The following is a 19,718-nucleotide window of genomic DNA, read 5'->3' as shown; positions in this document are numbered from 1 at the left end:
TCATATAGTGATACTAATAAGTAACAGCTGTTGGTCCTACATTTGTTTTCAATTTTCTTACGTACTACGATTTAAGTAACTAAAATATTATATACTGTTATCTAATCGATGGAACATAATATTTGTGTCAAGCTACGTATACAGCCATTAAGTATTTATAGTATCATTATAATTACAATAAATTAGATAGTCTTGATTCTTGATATTCTTATTTACAATATTTATTGTAAATATTCAGTTAAAATTGGACTTACACTAACGTCTAACAGAATAGTAGGTATACTATATTATATTGTGTTTACTGTTTAGCGTTTATAATATAGTTGATATAGTTTTCTACATTAAAAAATAAGAAGTTGTAGATTAACATCTAATATTCTAATTTCTAATGGTTTTTATAAATTACACTTTATTGTAAAAACAAAGATAAAACTATAGATTATAATTAGGAATTCAGTTTACAAAATTGATAATAAATATTTCGATCTCGAGTAATAACAATTATGAAATAATTGTACAAAATAATAAAAATTATTAATAATTCATGTTAAAAGCTATTTTATGTAAAAAAAAAAAATAATAATGATAAGTAAAAAAAAAATGAAAATAAAATAGATAATTATCTTTTCAATTTTTAGTGTATATAATAGCAATAATTATAATATATTTTAATAATCAAAATTAAATAATGCATAATATTTGTACTAATAAATATTTTAATGCAATTTGTTAATTGCTGCTTAGGTATATATCATTGTCATACAAACGCTAACATTCATCAGGTCAAAAATAATTTGGATATTTTTTTTATACAAAATGTTTATGTGGTAAAAAAAATAAAAATATCAAATACATTTACGTGAATATAATATAAATTATATTTTAATTTTACCTCTCGTATTTCTGTTATTCAGAATGTGTATTCTTCAGTCTCTTATGTATTTACATTAGAATATGAAACTACACATTTTTGAAGATATCTGTTTTTTTTTTTTTTTGGTAAACTGTAGGCAGTTATTGACTTTCAAGGTTTTTGAGTACTTTATTATTCAATGTTTCTGAATTCTTGAACTACATTTGAAAAAAACCGATATTTTTACTTAAAAGTTAAAATTAATATTTTAAAAGTAAATTATAAAATTGATTTGAGTATAAACAAAGTTCACTCGTGATTGTATAAATTAATAAAACAGTGACGAGTCAGCACATCTATAGTAGATGACCTAACTTAAAGAACGCGCGGAACATGTCCGGTCACCGATATTTCTTTTTAACGGTCGGAAATTCATAATGATTGTATATTTTTTTATCGATTACTCATTTACCATAAATTAATAGCTGTATCTACATCTGTATCTGTTTTTAAAATTTCGTGTTGCTCATATTTTCTCGATTATTGACTACTCTCGCATTAGACATTCAGAGGTTCTCTTGAGATTTTTATTTTTTTTTAAGTAAAAAATGCTCTTATCAACGCATTACGGTTATTGGAGTCTACGCACAACATTTACTTTTTGGTATAACACAAATTATCCTATTTCCAATGAACTAAACGAATTAAATTTTTTATTGGGTAATTTAAAAGTCAAAACAATTCGTTTGGATGAATATTTTTGTATTGCACACATCGATAACAACTATTTTTATTGTCCATTAGCTTATAAAGTATATGGTTAACTCGTATTGTTTTTTATATAATATAACCAATTAAATTAATTAAAAAAAAAATAAATAAATAAATAAGTACAATTTACTAAAGTATAATACGTTATCTTTTAAACAGTATTATTCTATATGAACATATTATATATTATTATTGGTCTGATACGCATTTTACTGCATAATTTAAATTTTTTTTACTTTATTATGTATTATATGTGTGTAAATTAATTATTGATGAACGCATGCGTTGGTTTTTGTGATTACAGAAAACGGTTACCGCGGTCATTACCATCACGATCGGATAGTATACGTGCCGTCGTCCAAGCCAAATATGTTCGGTCTTGCGCACCACCAGTACGGCGCACCACCGCCGCCGCCGCTGCCACCGCCACCACCGTCCACTGTCGGTGCCGCAGTCCCAGGCGCCACCGCGCACACGTGGCAGAACACACCGGCCCGGGCACAGAGTAGCAGTCACCACGTCTCCGCCGCTGCCGGTTCGCCGGCCAACAACAACGGTGGCGGGATTCCCGCCGGTGGACACCCGAACGCCGTCCCGATGTCGTCGTCACCGTCGTCGGCCACCCCGCCGTTCTACCAGAGCGCCGCAGCCGCAGCAGCCGCCGCAGCCATTATGTGGCCCAACCCCACGGCCACCGCGTTCCAGACCCATCACTACGGTACGACCAAAACATTATAGTCGAACATTATTCGACAATTTGACATCACATCACAATATAATAGCATTTTGACGTTCCATTATTGTGATGGTTGGTATGCTTAATGTATATTTTAACTAGGTAATCGATCGTCCATTCAATGAGCGTTTGACGATCCGAATTAGGTACTTTGATCGAAGACGGATTTTCGAATCCTCATAATCTCTCGATACTTAAGAACAATTTGAGTTATAATTCAAACATTTTAAATGGTTTGAAAAGTTCGTATAACATCGCATTTTCTAAACTCCGAGTTAAAAGTATAGATAACAAATTACAATTATAAAATACCTGATTCAAATCTGACCATCTATTAGTCTAGTCATACCTGCAAAGGCTGTTAAAACCAGTTGAAAATAGATCTTGATTACAATGAAAATAAAAATAGATTTTCAATTTGGAGTTCGAACATTTGAAGAAGAATTCTAACCTTGTAACTTTTGATCCTCCTAAAGTACCAACTAGATCCTATTATCCATCTGCATAAATCGCTATCAAATTATAAAATCGAGTTTTAAAATTGAATGTCAATTGCTCAAAAGAGTGTATAAAAAATTAAAATATTAATATTATAAAACCAATATATTAATCGTTTCGCTGCGAATTTCAAAGTACTCGTATTTACCCTTTGTTTAAAAAAAAAGATAATTTAAATTCATTAATAATATGATTGAAGTTATAGTTTAATCATAACATATATCAATGTGGTATCTTGGTTGTCGGTTACCACTCTCTAGCACGCCTATGGTAACAACTGATAAAATTACAGAACTTTTAATTTAGTTACCAAATTGTGTTTTTTTATCCGTTCACAACAATATTTTATTTCATTTTTTTCATAGAACTTTTTTTTTAATATACTGTGACTAATAGTTACTTAAATACTTAATAGTTAAATACTTTACCATTTTTGAAACAACTTCAATATCTGAACACAAATTATACACATATTTTTATATAGATAATTTTGCATATAGTCACCACGTTGATATGTGTATTAGGTAATAAAAATAATCATTAGTATTAAAATATAATATTGTTCGTATTATTAATTTTTTTGTTTATAGACATGAAAACAATTTTATCTATAACTAAAACTTTCTTAAAAATGTATCATTCATAGTTTATTTTAACCGATTACAATATCATACATTTGTATTTGTTAATAATTTTATCAAAGAATACAATTTTTTTCTGTTAATTTTTATATTTTAATAAGTTAATTTTCTATCAACACCTTAATAAAAATAATTTAAAATTAAAATAGTATTATATCATTAATTATATTATATTTTTATTTTATACCCTATAGTTATGACTTATGACTCATATATTTTTTTTAACTTTTTAAGACTTGAGGATTAATAGACAAATCAAAATATCAAATAATTTTCAAGCGAATTTTATACTTTCGTTATTTTTAAGTAATTGAATTATATTATTATTATTATTAAATTAATTTACAATACAGTTAATCATTTCAATAAAAACACTAGTAAACATTAAACTGTCTAGTGTTTTTGTTCTTAAATCAAATATGAAATTTGATCATCAATAATATAATCCAAACTTCATTGTTTGAGCAATGATAACACTATATTTCTTATAAACTACATATGACATATCTATGTGTTATTATTATTTTATATTTACTATTTGGTATTTAAGTATACACATGAATACGTGATACATTAATAGTATATAAATATATATTTTTGATTATAATCTAATTGCTTTTTGAAATTTATTGTTAATTTTATAATATATAAAACAATTTATAATAAAATATTGATGAAAATATTATAAATAGTTGATCATATATTATATTACTAGGTTATTAATTATTATTACAATTAAGATTAAGACATAATTATAAGATAACAATTTTATAATCAATCTTAAAAAGTGAATGGACATCTCGATGGTTCTCATCCATCATTGTAGTCTGTAGGTTTATTGTGCCTATTTATAACACCATATCTTTTTTTATTTCGATAATTGAAATTGTTTTATTGTTATAACGTATAAGTGTCATCATGCCACTTAATGCGCTGCCGACGCTGCCGTATTTATATATTTTCAGTAAACATTATGTAGATAAATAATATATATATATAATATTCCATAGTGGCTATAATTTACAATATTATTAAAAATATTAAATACACATAATACATAAATAACAATATTGACTAAAAATATTTTAGGGTAAGTACCTAATATAATAATAAAATTATTTTAGGTTTATTGAACATAATTAGATACTTATCAATTTTATTTTACAATACACATTAATTTCATACTATGACAATAATTCAAATTTCAAATTTTCTTTGAAAATCAAATCTTTAATAGTAGATAAAACTTAATATCTTAGTGTCAGTACAAATAAAATGTGTTTTTAATCAAATACATTTAATTCATGCATAATAATTCATAAAATATCGATTTAATTATAACCGAAGTACTTATTATATTCTTGTAGATGGTAATGATAATTGTTAGAACGTGAGGTTTTATTTTCTTAATAGGTTTTCTTTACAGTCTTAATGATATGGATAGTAAATGCGTTCACACGTAACTTGAGACTCGATATCAAGATGTACAAACACATAATTTATTGTATAATTGTAACTGTATAACATCGTTCTATCCTTACTGTAAACCGCTCGTCTAGACAGTTATGCAAAATGTCTAGTAAAACCGTATCCTATAGCAATATAATAAAAAAAAAAAAACTGTTTTACAGATTTAATTGTTCGTTTTGTTTAAATATTATTATATTCAATACAAATATTATGAGTAATATGTACGGCATGATAAAATACAATATGGTATCGATATGCGCACAAATAATTTACTTTGTGTGTATTAATTAATTATTGACTGCGACAAATTATTATATAAACTGGAAGATAATATCATAGTATATCTCAGTGGTTAGTAGATTTCACGGCACTTTTTACAATCATTATAGTTCGGTAAATGACGATGGATTTGAATATTATAACGACGATTTGACGGTCATTAACCTTATTTGCATATAATATATAAATGTGAGAATTAACGTGATTTTTTAGCGAATCGCCTTAATATAACCGTATGAAATGGGTAATATTGATAATGATAGAGATTTATTGGATACAGTATATTTGTATAATTAATATTATTTGTATAATAAATAAATGGTTTATAACAATAACTATATACGTCTGTACTACATAGGTAGGTATTTGGTCAATAACATCATTAATGGACGGTGAATAATGTTTTTTTTCTGTTCGACGTAATTTATTACTATAACATTATAAACTGCCCGTCAAAATAATTATATATTTTATACATTTTGTAAGCATTCTATGCACATCATGTTTTTATCGTTTTACACAGTAAGCTATGTATTTTCTTTAAAATTATCATTAGTAAATTAACGTTAATATCATTATAATATTATCAGTATTTGTTAAAGTGAGATAATACTCGTTGAAGTATATACTTAGACTCTTAATACTTACATACTTACTATTACAAACAATTTAATACATAGTATATTTTTATTTTGATAAGTATATAGGTACATATAAATTTTTAATTGTTATAAAATATTACTGGCTTGATATAATAATATAGTTAATAATATATTATAATATATTAAATTGTATCCGTTTAGCTACCTATCAAATCTATAACTATAAATCTTAATTGATTATCGCTTATATATTTGTGTAATTTTGTTTAGTTATATTACACATGCTGGGTAATTGGCAAGTATACTTTAGTATTATAATTAAGTTTGACAAAATGATTACAAGATCTGTAATAATTTTTATTAACTTTAAAACTCACTTAAAAATGTATAAAAATTAAAACGACAACGATTAAATAACTTGACTGTAAGACCTATTTTTTGTACAATAGTGTATAGTGGTGTACGTATTGTGGAGTGGGCTATTTAAAATCGGATTCTCGTCATTTTAATTATGAGTTTTTATGATAAAGTATTTGAACAACGTAAACTTTTAACGAATAATCATATTTATGATATATAATCACACATACAATAAGTTATATTTCTTTATCTCTAATATTTTTTTAGATTATCTAGCACTCTTGAATAAACATTATACAAATAGTCCCGATTTGAAACTAAAACTATCTTAGACATTTTAAAACATAATTTAGTAACCGTGTTTGTTTCTGTAGTGTCATTGCATTTAACAATTGTATAGGGATATAGGTTATTTACTTCTCTTTGTATTTGTAATCATCTTTGTATTTTTTTCAAAATTCTTTAATGATCGTGAATTTCTTTAAACTTAAGTCGTCAGAATTATCGTTCACCGGCAATTGATGACGACGACGTTTCCTTTAATACGTCAATATTTCTATCCGTAAGTATTACGCAGTACATATTTTTAGCAATTTTTAAAAAGTAAAGTATGCCGTTCATCATAAATAACAATAGTGCAATTTAGTTTATTTTAAGAATTATCAACGTACTACGATTCAAGTACCAGCCATGTAGGTAAAATCATTTAGGTACCTACTAACTATGGTTATTGATTAACGTTAAATATTTATGAAAAAAAATAACTTATTAGACCGTAAAATATCACCGCATTATACTCCGGTAGTATGTTTTATATAAGGGTTATGCATGTGCGTATGTTTGAATGTTGGTCTATGTTCACACAAGTCGAATCACCAGTCCAGACGATTACCGATCGACTACCGTTTTTTCTTGGCGACGATGACGACGACGACCCCGATTACCGGTTTCTTCTTCATATTCGTCGTTGTCGTCGTCGCGGTCTCCGACGTCGCCGTTGTGTGTTGGCGCGTCGAAGGCGGCGGTGGCGTTATTATTATTGTAGGTGTATAATATAATATTATGGAATATAAAAAATAAGAAAATATTTTAAAAAAACCCCACCGACCTCCGATTCGATCGGAACATGACAAATTACTCAACCCGAGGGACCAAACACGATCAATTAGTCCCGAGTGCATTAACCGGTTGCGCGCTCCTTCCCCCTTCACGTTCATATGGTAATTTATGTTTGGCGCCATAAGGTTTTTAAAACACACTCATGCACGCACACTTATGTTTATATACTTTTATTTTATTTTATTTAATACATTTATACATTTTATTATTATTATCATTTGTTTTCACGTCACACGAGGCATTCGGTCGCGTCTGTTTTTAATAAAGCTATTTACACGGAATTCCACACCGACTGTATCTATATAATATAATATAATAGAATAGTTGGTGGAGATCGAAATGCGAAATTCATCCGTAAACTACATAATTTAAATTATTATATCTCGTGACTGAGTAATAATTTAATGCTATCAGTAGTGGATAATGCCGAAGGGATATCGGGACTTTTCCCGATGGGCCGGTATAACCATATAGACTGATAGAGCTTGTTATTGTCTACTACAATTAATAATTAAAATTCAAAGATATTTCTGCTTTATGGCTGTAGAGAAAAATATATTAAATAATATAGATTTTGATAATATTATTGACATTGTTAAAAATAAAAGTTATTTATTAGATACAAAAATATGTATCTACATTTTTTCAAATTTAATATTATATATTTATATTATGTTTATATTGTAAGTGTAAAACATAAGTTATTATTATTTTTTTTAATATTAGTTAATTTGAAGGCAATTTAAAACTCTTATATAAGCACGTATTTGTATTTAAAAAAAAAATTATCGTGTTTCAGACGCCGGAATGGATTTGCAGTTCGGAGACGGCCGGGAGTGCGTCAACTGCGGTGCAATCTCCACGCCACTGTGGCGCCGCGACGGAACTGGGCACTATCTGTGCAACGCTTGCGGATTGTACCACAAAATGAACGGCATGAACAGACCACTCGTCAAGCCTGCCAAAAGATTGGTCGCCTTCGAGACCGTGAGTTTAGATACCTATATTATAGTAATAACGTACATTTATAGTAGCTATAATGCTATATACACTATTGGTTATCAATTACGGGTGCGAATTACTTTAAGTCTTACACAACGTAATTCATCAATGATGACGTTTATGTAGGTATTCAATAAATATTTTATTTTATAGCAAATATAGAAGTTATATCACAGTTTCAGCCCCCCTTTTTCATAACGTTTTTGGCACATTAGTTAAACTTTTAGTGATGGAATGTGGAGAATTGAAATCACACATACTTTTTAGTGAATTTTAACGTATTTATATAGTTATAGAACATGGCCATACTCTCATTGAAAGTTCATAATATAATATATACGCATACATTATCTTAAATGGACTTCAATGTTATGATTATACTTAATTACTTAATTCAATAAAAATTAACTAAAAGTGTGTGCCTAATATTATAATCCTAAAAAAAAATCAAGTTAAATGTCGCTAACGAGTCTTTAAATTGTTCATGTCTGTACCATATTTTTATTATGATTTCATAATTTATTTAACAATTAGAAATGTTGTAATAATATCCAGATGTATAGGTTCAACGTCGTCCGTTACAATTTTTTGTTGAATCATTATTCAATATGTTTGTGCATTTCGTATGTTCTTAGGTTTTTATCCTTATCACGTGAGCGATAGCGAGAGGGTTTTATTATTACAATAATTTCTTTACGAAATCATAAAAAATCGTTTTATTTTTTAATATTAATAATTTCTAATGATATTTGTCATTTTTGTTTCGGAAAAATTCAACGTCTCGATTAACTAATTAATCTTTAGACAATTTTCATTATATTATTACAACAATAAATAGTAGGTATGTTACTGGTATTATTATTATACTGTTGTTTGACTATTAGAGTACTCATTTCAGATTCCGGTATGTCAGATATCTGATAACAGCTAGGTAGTTTACTTTTCGGGCTCGTGTCAATCGTCCATTTATTGTACTTACATTTATAATTCGTTACATTATTTATTTATTGCATAGTTTATTTAAATTTATTTTCCCCGTAGGCATCCAACAGACGCCTTGGTCTGTCGTGTACGAATTGCGGTACCCGAATGACCACTTTGTGGAGGAGAAACAACGACGGCGAGCCCGTGTGCAACGCGTGCGGTCTGTATTATAAACTACACGGAGTCAATAGGCCGCTGACGATGAGAAAAGATGGTATCCAGACGAGGAAGAGGAAACCCAAGAAGCAGCCTTCGTCATCCTCCTCTTCTTCTAACGGTTCATCAAACGTGGAAAATCATAGACAATCCACTTCCACGGCCATAGATCTATTAGGTTGGTATAAAAATCTCATACCTATACGGTAACACAAGTTATGTGATTCGTGACTGAAAACTAGTGGAAAGTAGAGTTACTAGTCAATTCTAGGAATGTAAATGGGTGATAAAAAAAGTAATGATCGATTGACCTGAAGTTAAAAAAAAACAACGAAAGAAATTGTAGTAGTTTACAAAATATATTAAGAGACGTCTCGTCATTAAAATAATATTAAACACCGATAAAAATAAGAGGTAGATAATTAAAACTTTTAAGTTGTATATATAGTATGATAATAAAACAAGATAAAACTATAATACCTACACTATTAACGCCGTTAACACTCGATTATACTAAACTATAACGTAAAATAAATTATTATACATTTGAAACAATTTTATACTATTAACTATAGTAGTCGGGAAAATAAAAATATTTAATAATTTGTTCATCCAGTGTCCGCAATACAGTGATAGAGTGATCAATAATATTATATTATGATAAAAATATATTTTTAAATCATTGAGTTCAAATTTAAATTTGCAGGCCATGGATTTCTTGTATATTCTGATTCAACCGATCCTTAAATTGTATATAACCTACATCGTTTCGTTCTTATTATATTATTATGGCCTCACGAATGCGTATTAATAAATTTGTAATAATTATAGAATTTACCGCAGCCATTTTAAATACTTAATCATATATTATTATCTACATATTATAATATGTATGCTGTATTGACAACGCTCCACTTGAATGTCGAATTTCTCATGGCTGGTTCAAAATGTCAGATTTTGCTTATCATTTGCAGCTGTGTATACGCCTGGACAACATTTTATAACTTTAATTATGCAGTTTAACATATAGATGTATAGTGCAAAATGAAACTTAAGATAAGATAAACAGACATTTTTTAACACCGTGTCGGTTATCAGTAAAAAAAAAAGAATAAACTTACAATTTTTTATTAATTTCAATGATAAATTATAATATATAATAATACTTTAAGTGTCGTATATTATTTATAAAACGACATGATTATTCTAAACAAAGATAAGTTTTTAGAAACATTTACCAATTTTCAACAATAAAATAAGTAATAAAATTTCTGTTGAACGTTATAACTTATAAATAAGCTTATAGTATATATAACTAGCATTTTTATGTTTTTTTTTTGTATATATATATAGTTAAATTAATATCGAGGTCAAATAAAAATAAATATCTGGGATTGAAGTAAACTGAATCTAAAATTATATTTTACATATTTTAAGGTTTTTACTTATTAGAGCATATTATTTATTAACATAAAATCAAATTCAAAAAATTAAGACAACAATACATTTTGTTAAGTGCATATTCGATCATTATTTTATGCATACCTGCGTGTTTATATTTGCGTGTGTTTTATGTTTTTAAGTTACCAAATTTATACCACACCAACAGGCTTAAAATTAGTCACGTGACCATCTGATAAAAATGAATTGAAAATTTTTTTTTTCAGTGAATAAACATACAGCGGTGGAAATCAAACACGAACACAATTATGATTCAGCGGCGGCGGCAGCGGCTGCTGCTGCAGTGGCCGCAGAACACTTCCTCTTCCCTAGCACGACAGGGCAGCCATCATCATCCCCAGTTGAGCGGCTTCAGTTTTCCGCTCCCTCAGGCTCCGGTGCCGGCACACAACTACCAACACCTGTTGAACGGGCACGCCAACAACAAACTGATGGCGTCCTAGAATCCAACTTGTATATACAGACAGAAGTCTGAACAGCAGCCGCCATTATTGGATTTTGTACATAGTTATATATAGTATAGCCTATCATAATATTATCATATTGATATTATATAATATAGTCAATACGTTTGATTTCTTGCAATTTCTCGACTTATTAAAATACACAATAATATTGATAAAATTAATATATTATAATATACGTCGTATATACCTACTGCAACACCAGCAATGCATAAAAAAAAAAAACTTGTTAGGTATAGTAAAACGTCATGATAAAATGATACTGTAAATTTATCGTAAACACGTATATTTTTGGAACGCATAGTACAATATATTGTATCACGCTATCTTCCCATAGAACTTTGGTTAGGACTGTAGTCATTTGCTTATCACGTCAATCGTGTATTTCTATTGTGTTTAAATTTTATTGCGGTAACAATCGTGCGTTCTAGTTCCGAGTCCGACACCCATTTAAAATTTAAATGGCATGCACGACGAAAGAACTTATTGACGACTAGTTGTTTTGAAATATGTCTAGTCTTTTATATGTATATATTATACGTTATAAGCATTAAAATTTACCGATTTACTAATTCGTGTATATTGTTTGTACCCACAGTTTTCGTTCGACGCTTATTAATACTCACCAAATTATATTTATCTGTTAAAAATTGTACATACCATTTTATTACCGGGATCTAGATAACACGTTTTCTTCCAAAATATTAGAAATTATTCTTCGCGTGTCCTCACTTTTAAAATGCCAAATTGCTATTTTTCATTATGTACCTATGTAAATTTACTATTAATTTATATGTGTAAGTATATGTATTGTATTTACTGAATGAATGTAAAAAAAAAAAAAACTATTTTATAAATATGATAATATGTATTTACGACTTATCATTGTATACAATTAAATGGCTATCATCGTAAATTACGATTCGTAATGTTATTGTTGTAGTAACAAATACTATGATGCGGTTGGTGCGTATCTATCGTTTATAATATAATATTGTCCTCAACATTATGTATATTATATATAATATGTCACACTAAACACATATGATAATTATCCATCAATCTCAATGTATTCTACTCTAATATTATCATGATGAAAAAAATTTTGTATTAATAATAATTATTAAACTATTATATCAAAATCATAAATAAAAACCGTTTTCAGATGTATAAAAACGTATAATACAGTAATATAAATTTGTATTAAATTATTGCACATTTCTATGCTAACTAACCAGTTATCATAAGCTTGAGTTAAAATTGTATGGTTTTTGGTAATAAGATCGATGTATTAACTTTGGCAATGAACGACGACTGAATTATGCACTATTTTCAATAATATATAAATATTACCCGTTATGTGAGAAAATATATGGATTATGTCGAGTATGAATCAAGATGCATTGAAACATAAATGTATTTTACATATTTTAAATATTGAAAAAAGTGATATTATCAATGGGGTTGAATGGGAAAGGAATTTCAATCATTTTGGTCTGTTTAAGTATTAAGTTGCTTGATACTTTTGAGAATGAACTTAATATAATGTATTAATATTTAATATAGAATAATCTACACAATACAATATATTATGTTTAGGTAAATTATACTTATGATATAATTATATATTGCTAAGCTTATATTAATTTATATAATACATACATTTTATAATCAGAAAAACAAAAAAAATTAAAAAAAAACCGTTTTTCACGCCATTTCAATATTATTGTTTTGTAACCATATTTACCAAAATGTAGACAGTTATCGATTAGAATCGTTTTCCAACGTATCATAAAATTCAAATTTAACAAAATCCATTTTGTTGCTTAAAAAACAAAACTGCATATTATCGGTAACGCTCTGTACCTAACCGTCATACATACTACGTGTTATACATAAAAATAATCGTATTTGGAAAACAAAAAGGACGTTAAATCCTAATGCTGCCCGATAAGAACGACGAACGTAATAGCTGGCTAGTAATAAACAAACGTTGTACTCGTCGTCTGGAAGGCACAGCATCGGACGAAACTCGAATCGAGTTCATTTGCAATTCAGAGTTTAGACGACAGAACACTATACAAAAAGAACTTATTATAAAACGTCTGTAGACTACGAATCAGCCAACATCCTATGAAATCCAATTCATCACTGTCTCACTGTTATGTGATGATTTCGTGGGTTGAAGGATACAGTAGTTGTAGACAAATCGACGACGTACGTACAATAGTTGTGATTTGTGGTTCGTAGCTGAAACCGTCGGATAGGACGTCAGCGATACGAGATCAGGGATACGAGCGAGAAAGAGGAGACACGGAGTCTGACGATAAGTCACCAATGCACGTTCTACGGCACCCCGTGGTGTGACGAGTTCGCGGGTGTCGCACGCTCGGTTATAGACGCGCGTTAGACCCACTACGGCCAGCCGAACGGCACCCGCTTTTTACAATCGCGCGGTCCGACGGCGACGGCGACACGATGCGCTAGCGGTACCGGAGTGGATAACGATGTAGTGCAACAATAGCAGTTATGGCAATCGTTACTAATTTACTAATTTAGCTCGACAGTAATTAATCGTTACGGAACAATGCGACCGACTGCTTGACGGACACGAAACGTCATAGATAACGGTGGTATGTAGTTAGAACGAAACTGTGTTGCTTGCACGTACAAAGGTAACGACAAACGGTAGAAAAGTTGGCGGGTGGCGATGGGACAGCTGGCGAAGAAGCCGGACAACAATGATAAAAACGTTAAAAACGTACTAAAGCGTTTGACGTGGAGTCGTAGATCGCCATGAAGCGGTGGTACACTTGGACGCACGTCAACATATAAACGTCCCGGTGTACGACGTTTACGCGGGCCGAACGCAACCGGGGACGCATAAATATATTTATACCGCCACCGATAAAGCAGTCGATCCAAATCGCGAATGGTATTTTGCGATCGTACAAAAATACGATGTCGGTGTAGGAGTCGTTTCAACAAGAAGATATTGCGTAAAAGTAAAAAAAAAAATAACAAAAATCGTGTGATATGAGATTACGAGACACGCAACCAATGGTCTTTGAATGCAATGTCAGCATGTCTTCTAGTTGCAGTGGCACGACGGTACTGAAAGAGATCCATATATATACACACACACCGACTGTGGCTATGGTGACGATATAATACATTATATTTATTATGTATTGAAATACTGTGGTGAAATCACCGACATCGTGTCGCGGGCTATACGATTTTATTGATAACAATAAAAATATGCACAACGGGACAATGTAAATGTGACCATTAAACGGTGACCGGCCAGCGTTAGCACCGGCGAGTACGCGCGATTTCTCTGTGGTGCGTCGTCCGGCAATAGTGAATTAAACGGGCCGCAGGTATTCAAAACGAAACTGATGCGCCGCCAATAACACACGAACCAGCGGTATATAAACGTGATGGCAATGCAAATCGCACACCAATGATGGATATTGTGAATTGGTGAATCATCGGGTGGCTATACGTTTTACGCGCCAAAACGATATATGGTTTTGAGTGGACCAATACATTCGTCAGTCAATTGATACTAACTGATTTATAATAATCTATATAATGTATTAATATACATTATTATACTATATATGTGTGTGTGTGTGTGTGTGTACAACATGTTACATTTTACACACTTATACCTATAGGTATTAAGGTATATATAATTGTATCTCCCTGGCTGGCGACTGCCGTCTGCAAAATACTGCGAGTTGCAATGAGTTGTAATTTCCTAAAATATTGTATGTACACGCGTTACTCGATAGTTATTTTTTCGTTACTTACATAAAATATGACATTCTTGTTCAAAAGACTTTCAACTAGAAATATCCATTCAGCTATGGCTGTATATTATTACTGTGTTCTCGGTTATCGGAGTCACCGAGTGTCAAGTTAACTGCGATTAGACATTTTTTTAGTATGTTAAATTATCATTAATGTGTTGCTCTACGCATAAATGTAGTCAAATCGTCTGTACCGTGCGCCGGACAAGACGATTAATAATGCGATTCACATATTATAAATATGTATTGCCATTAAATTTATATTTATTTGATCGGTTTGGCTTTCAATACAGGCGCTATTAGCTATAGATAGTTACTGTACAATATCAATTATTTTATTAATCATTCATTACCTGTTTAGTACATCGAAATAAAACTTGTTTGTGTCGCATCGTCCCCGTATTATTCATACCGCATAGGTACCTATAACATTATTTTATTATTTTATTTAGTTATCGACGTTGTCGTCTCCTTACGTGTCGCCGCTCATCACCACTTAATCATCCAACACATAGACTATCGCCGGCCGGCAACACACACACACATAACACATACACAATATGTATACATATTACCCATTTTTTCGATATTTTATATGCAGTATAGTGTTGAAGTTTGCTAATTTTTTACAGCGCAAATCGTATTTTTATTTTTATTTTTAGGTTTCTATATTGAACTAAATTATATTGTATTATTGGTACGTAGTTTAAGTTGTTGTTTAATTTTTTTAATTATTTTCATACATTCATATAATGTATACAAAACGCCGCGGACTTTATTGTATTTTTAATAAGGTTTACGGCGTACCTATCCAATCAAATTCAATAAGTTAACTATATGCTTATAATTTATAATCGAAGATTTTCGATTATTAATGATTTAAAATAGCTGTTATTATAATATCAAAACGTATAATTCATAATTTATATATATTTTACGAGTACTAGTTCTGCCACATTATTAATTCAGCGAGTAAAACTGGTAACTCGTAGAAAATGTTACCCTATTCCATCTCGGAGCCTATTATTGTTGTCCTTGAAAGCTTTAAATTTTACTGAAAAAAAATATAATTTCATTAATAGATAGGTAGATAGTTATAAGGCTTAACCTTTGAAAGTTCATTTAACAATATTAATTTTTACTATAATAATGAAATATTTTGAATAATAACAGACTTAATGTAATATATTTAGATTACCTATTAATATCATGATTTGATACAAATTAATATATATTTTTAATATGTTATGTGCATTGTTTAAAAAATATTATTTTTCTAACAATTTACAGTTGAATAAAAATAATAATACAATCCCATTTATCCTATTATAATAATTTGTTATTGATATTGTATATTCAAAACAATTACTGTTTTTGTATAATTTTTTGATTTTCTTTCGTTCTAGTGTCAATGACCTTTTTATCTTAATGATTTCTTAAACGTTTAATTAATATTATGTGAGCATACAGTTCCTTGGTCTTATAATGACGAAAATATATTATTGTGTTTTAAATTAAGCGAAATAGCTTGACTATATAATTAAAAATTACGCATTTAATGAGTCAAAGTTAAACTATTTGTTTTACATTCTATATAAATGTAATATCATGCACATTCAAACACAATATAAATAGTATCATTGTTTTAAATCGTTCATAACAATTCTTGTTGGTAATTTACTCGAGGTTAAGATTTCATGTAACTCTTCTAATTTTAGCTTGTTTTTAAACACGAGTATTTCAAAGTTGTTTTATAGGAATATTGATCTGGAATCGAAGGTATCTATAATTTGTATAGGTGATATAGATCAGACGTTCTTAGACTTTTGTTTTAACGTAATAACAGTATTATATCTTAAATCATATTATACTAGCTGATCTGTATAACTTTGTTTGTGACAAATCAAATGCCCATAAATTAATCTTTCTTAAATTATATTAAATATAAAAAGCTGAATAGATTTATAAAGTAGTTTGAGACACTACATATCTTGCTGAATCTATTGGTAAACATTTTATAAAAATCAATTAAAAACTGAAGATATTAAAAGCCATCCGTTTTAGGTTTTTGATTTTGTAAAGTAGATAAGTTATTAATTATAGTTGGTATGTATAGCGTTTTCCGTAACAAATAAAATAATGGTTATGTTTTTAAACTGTCTTAAACTCCGTTTAATACAAACTGTATAGTCATTTGTAGGATTTAGACCAAATATCACAGGTTTAAAATTATATACAGTTATTATAATAATTATTTTATTTTATGTAACCATTGGCAATTCTAACAAAAAAGAAAAAAATATTCGTTTTTCTTTTACCAAAAAATCCCTATTTGAGCCTCACTTTTAATTTTTAAATATAAAATTTCAAAAATTGTCTTCAGTGAGCAAATTTTCGTGTGTAATATTACCTATACAACAAATTTCAAAACTAAAAATGTGATAAATTTGATTAAAAGTTGTTTAACCACACACACATTGATTTGTATTAATATAGATATTATACAGAGATATTATATAGGTATTAATGAATTACCTACATATACACAATTGATTGTCAACAAACATAAAAATATTTTTATACAATTTATTATATATTTTTAGTGCAATCACTTTTATATTATATTAATATGAATATTTACTAAAAAGTTTATTAATTGAGATTTACATTTTTTTTTTTAAATTGTATTTATTTTATTGTATTTAAATTTAAATTTAATGTTATTTTAGTTAACATTTCACGTACGGTTTAATTCAAATTGCAAAAGTTTAGGTACGAGTTAACTTTTGTGAACCGAGTTTACCGTTTATGAACTTAGAACAACTTCTCATAGTCCACCGAAGTTTTCCTATTTTCGTATTGAAGTATTGAATAATATTAGTTATAATTATCACTTATCGTTGTAAAGTACTACATACATTACAATATGTGCTTATTATTTTATTCTTTATTTAGATACATAAATGTGTTTATTCGATTTTTAGATACTAAAATGACGTTATACTTAAAGATGCAATGAAAAACATCGATCGAATATAAATTATTAAAGTTTTAGAATGAATTAGGATAATTGATTAAAGAAAAATAGACGTATTATGAACTAGGGAATAATAACCAAATCATACATTGATTTTTATAAATTCTTTGTATTCATATATAGATCGGTATATACTTAAATAAATTACTAATAATATAAAAAAAAATAATGAAACATTAATATACACTCTTCATATTTTGTAGGTAATTGTGAGTTTTCGGTATTTTGTATATTTTAGTGGACACGGTAATAGCTTATTACAAAAATCTATGAAAAAATCAAAACTGAAATTCTGAACGGTCAGTATTATGATTTATGAAAATAGGTATCATCGAATAGAGTATGGAATACGATAAATTTTGCAAAGTTTGTGAATGACTAACACCGCAAACGAACGATATGACTATCGAGATATTATGAATTGTAATCGTATTGTAATTGTTTGGACGTTCAAAAAATAATGATGATAAATGATGATACTTGAAGAAAAGGAAATAAAACTCGAATAAATTGTACGTATACGTTCGACCCACTGCTGCAGAAATATAACAACTACGTGAGAAATAAAAAAAAAATGAATCGTATATTCTCAATAATAACAATATGATAATAATGATAATAAAATAATAATGACCGACGACGTGACCCTTTAGGTTTTCAAGTTTTTTTTTCTTTTAATGGATACATTCAGATGTCGGGATTTATGATATCTGGTTGACAGGTGGCAAAAGCAAACATTACTTTAATGGACGCGGGCGAGGGATCAATGATCAACCGGCGTCGCCCGGCTGCTAAAATACAGAATATTATAATATACCTATTATATTTATACGCGAGCGAAAATGGTCGTGGCGCGGCCGCGCGGATATAAGTGCATGCACTAGTAGTGGTGGGCTGGCGGGCGTGCGCGCACGTCCTCGAAGGGACTTTTGAATGGCTTTTGAATAAATAATAATTTGGAAAACGTGTCGGGCCACCCTTCCTCCGCGCACCCGTCCGACATTCCGCTCGTTTGCGGCCGATCGTACGTATATTATTATTATTTGCACTCGCACAATTATCCGCCCATTACCGATTTCGAATAACAGCGATTTTCTTCACTTTCCACCCCTTCCCCCCACCGCCGTTTTTCGTGCATATCACGATAACAATAATATAATATTATACTACCTTAACATACGTGACATGTGTGTGTATGTTTTCCCATTGTAATGTTTTTCGTTTTGCCCTTTGGCTCAGGTACAAAACCTCAGAACTCTTCCGTTGCAGTTAGCGTGCAGGCATCGAGTCCGCCGCGGATACGAAAGGTCGTGCACGACGACCGCGAACGTGCCGGCGGTCAATGCGATCGGACAGTTGAATAATTAACAATTATACAGAACAGATCTGTGTATAGATCGTGACGTACATCAATAATAATTGTCGTGTCTGCGCGTATACGCGATTCCGCTGTGCACGTGGAGGGAT

The 19,718-nt window shown here is 29.5% G+C and overlaps 1 protein-coding gene across 4 annotated transcripts in view; it reads left to right on the top strand.

Annotated features, from left to right (window-relative positions):
- The window catches only part of LOC113554039 (GATA-binding factor A-like), a 28,745-nt gene extending 16,176 nt beyond the window's left edge, over positions 1-12,569 (top strand). For 2 of the 4 annotated variants that reach the window (XM_026957691.1, XM_026957692.1), the window contains exons 3-6: positions 1,929-2,342; positions 8,129-8,316; positions 9,373-9,649; positions 11,139-12,569. In XM_026957691.1, the coding sequence (XP_026813492.1) occupies positions 1,929-2,342; positions 8,129-8,316; positions 9,373-9,649; positions 11,139-11,407 (1,148 nt within the window). In that variant the 3' untranslated portion in view covers positions 11,408-12,569. The remainder of the gene's footprint in view (positions 1-1,928; positions 2,343-8,128; positions 8,317-9,372; positions 9,650-11,138) is intronic. The other 2 variants (XM_026957694.1, XM_026957693.1) reach the window with 1 other exon arrangement.
- The last annotated feature ends 7,149 nt before the right edge of the window (positions 12,570-19,718 follow it).

This window comes from Rhopalosiphum maidis, chromosome 2 (genome assembly GCF_003676215.2).
Source record: "Rhopalosiphum maidis isolate BTI-1 chromosome 2, ASM367621v3, whole genome shotgun sequence".
Lineage (NCBI taxonomy): Eukaryota > Metazoa > Arthropoda > Insecta > Hemiptera > Aphididae > Rhopalosiphum > Rhopalosiphum maidis.
The sequence above is the reverse complement of the archived record's forward strand: the minus strand, read 5'-3'. Positions and strand labels throughout refer to the sequence as shown.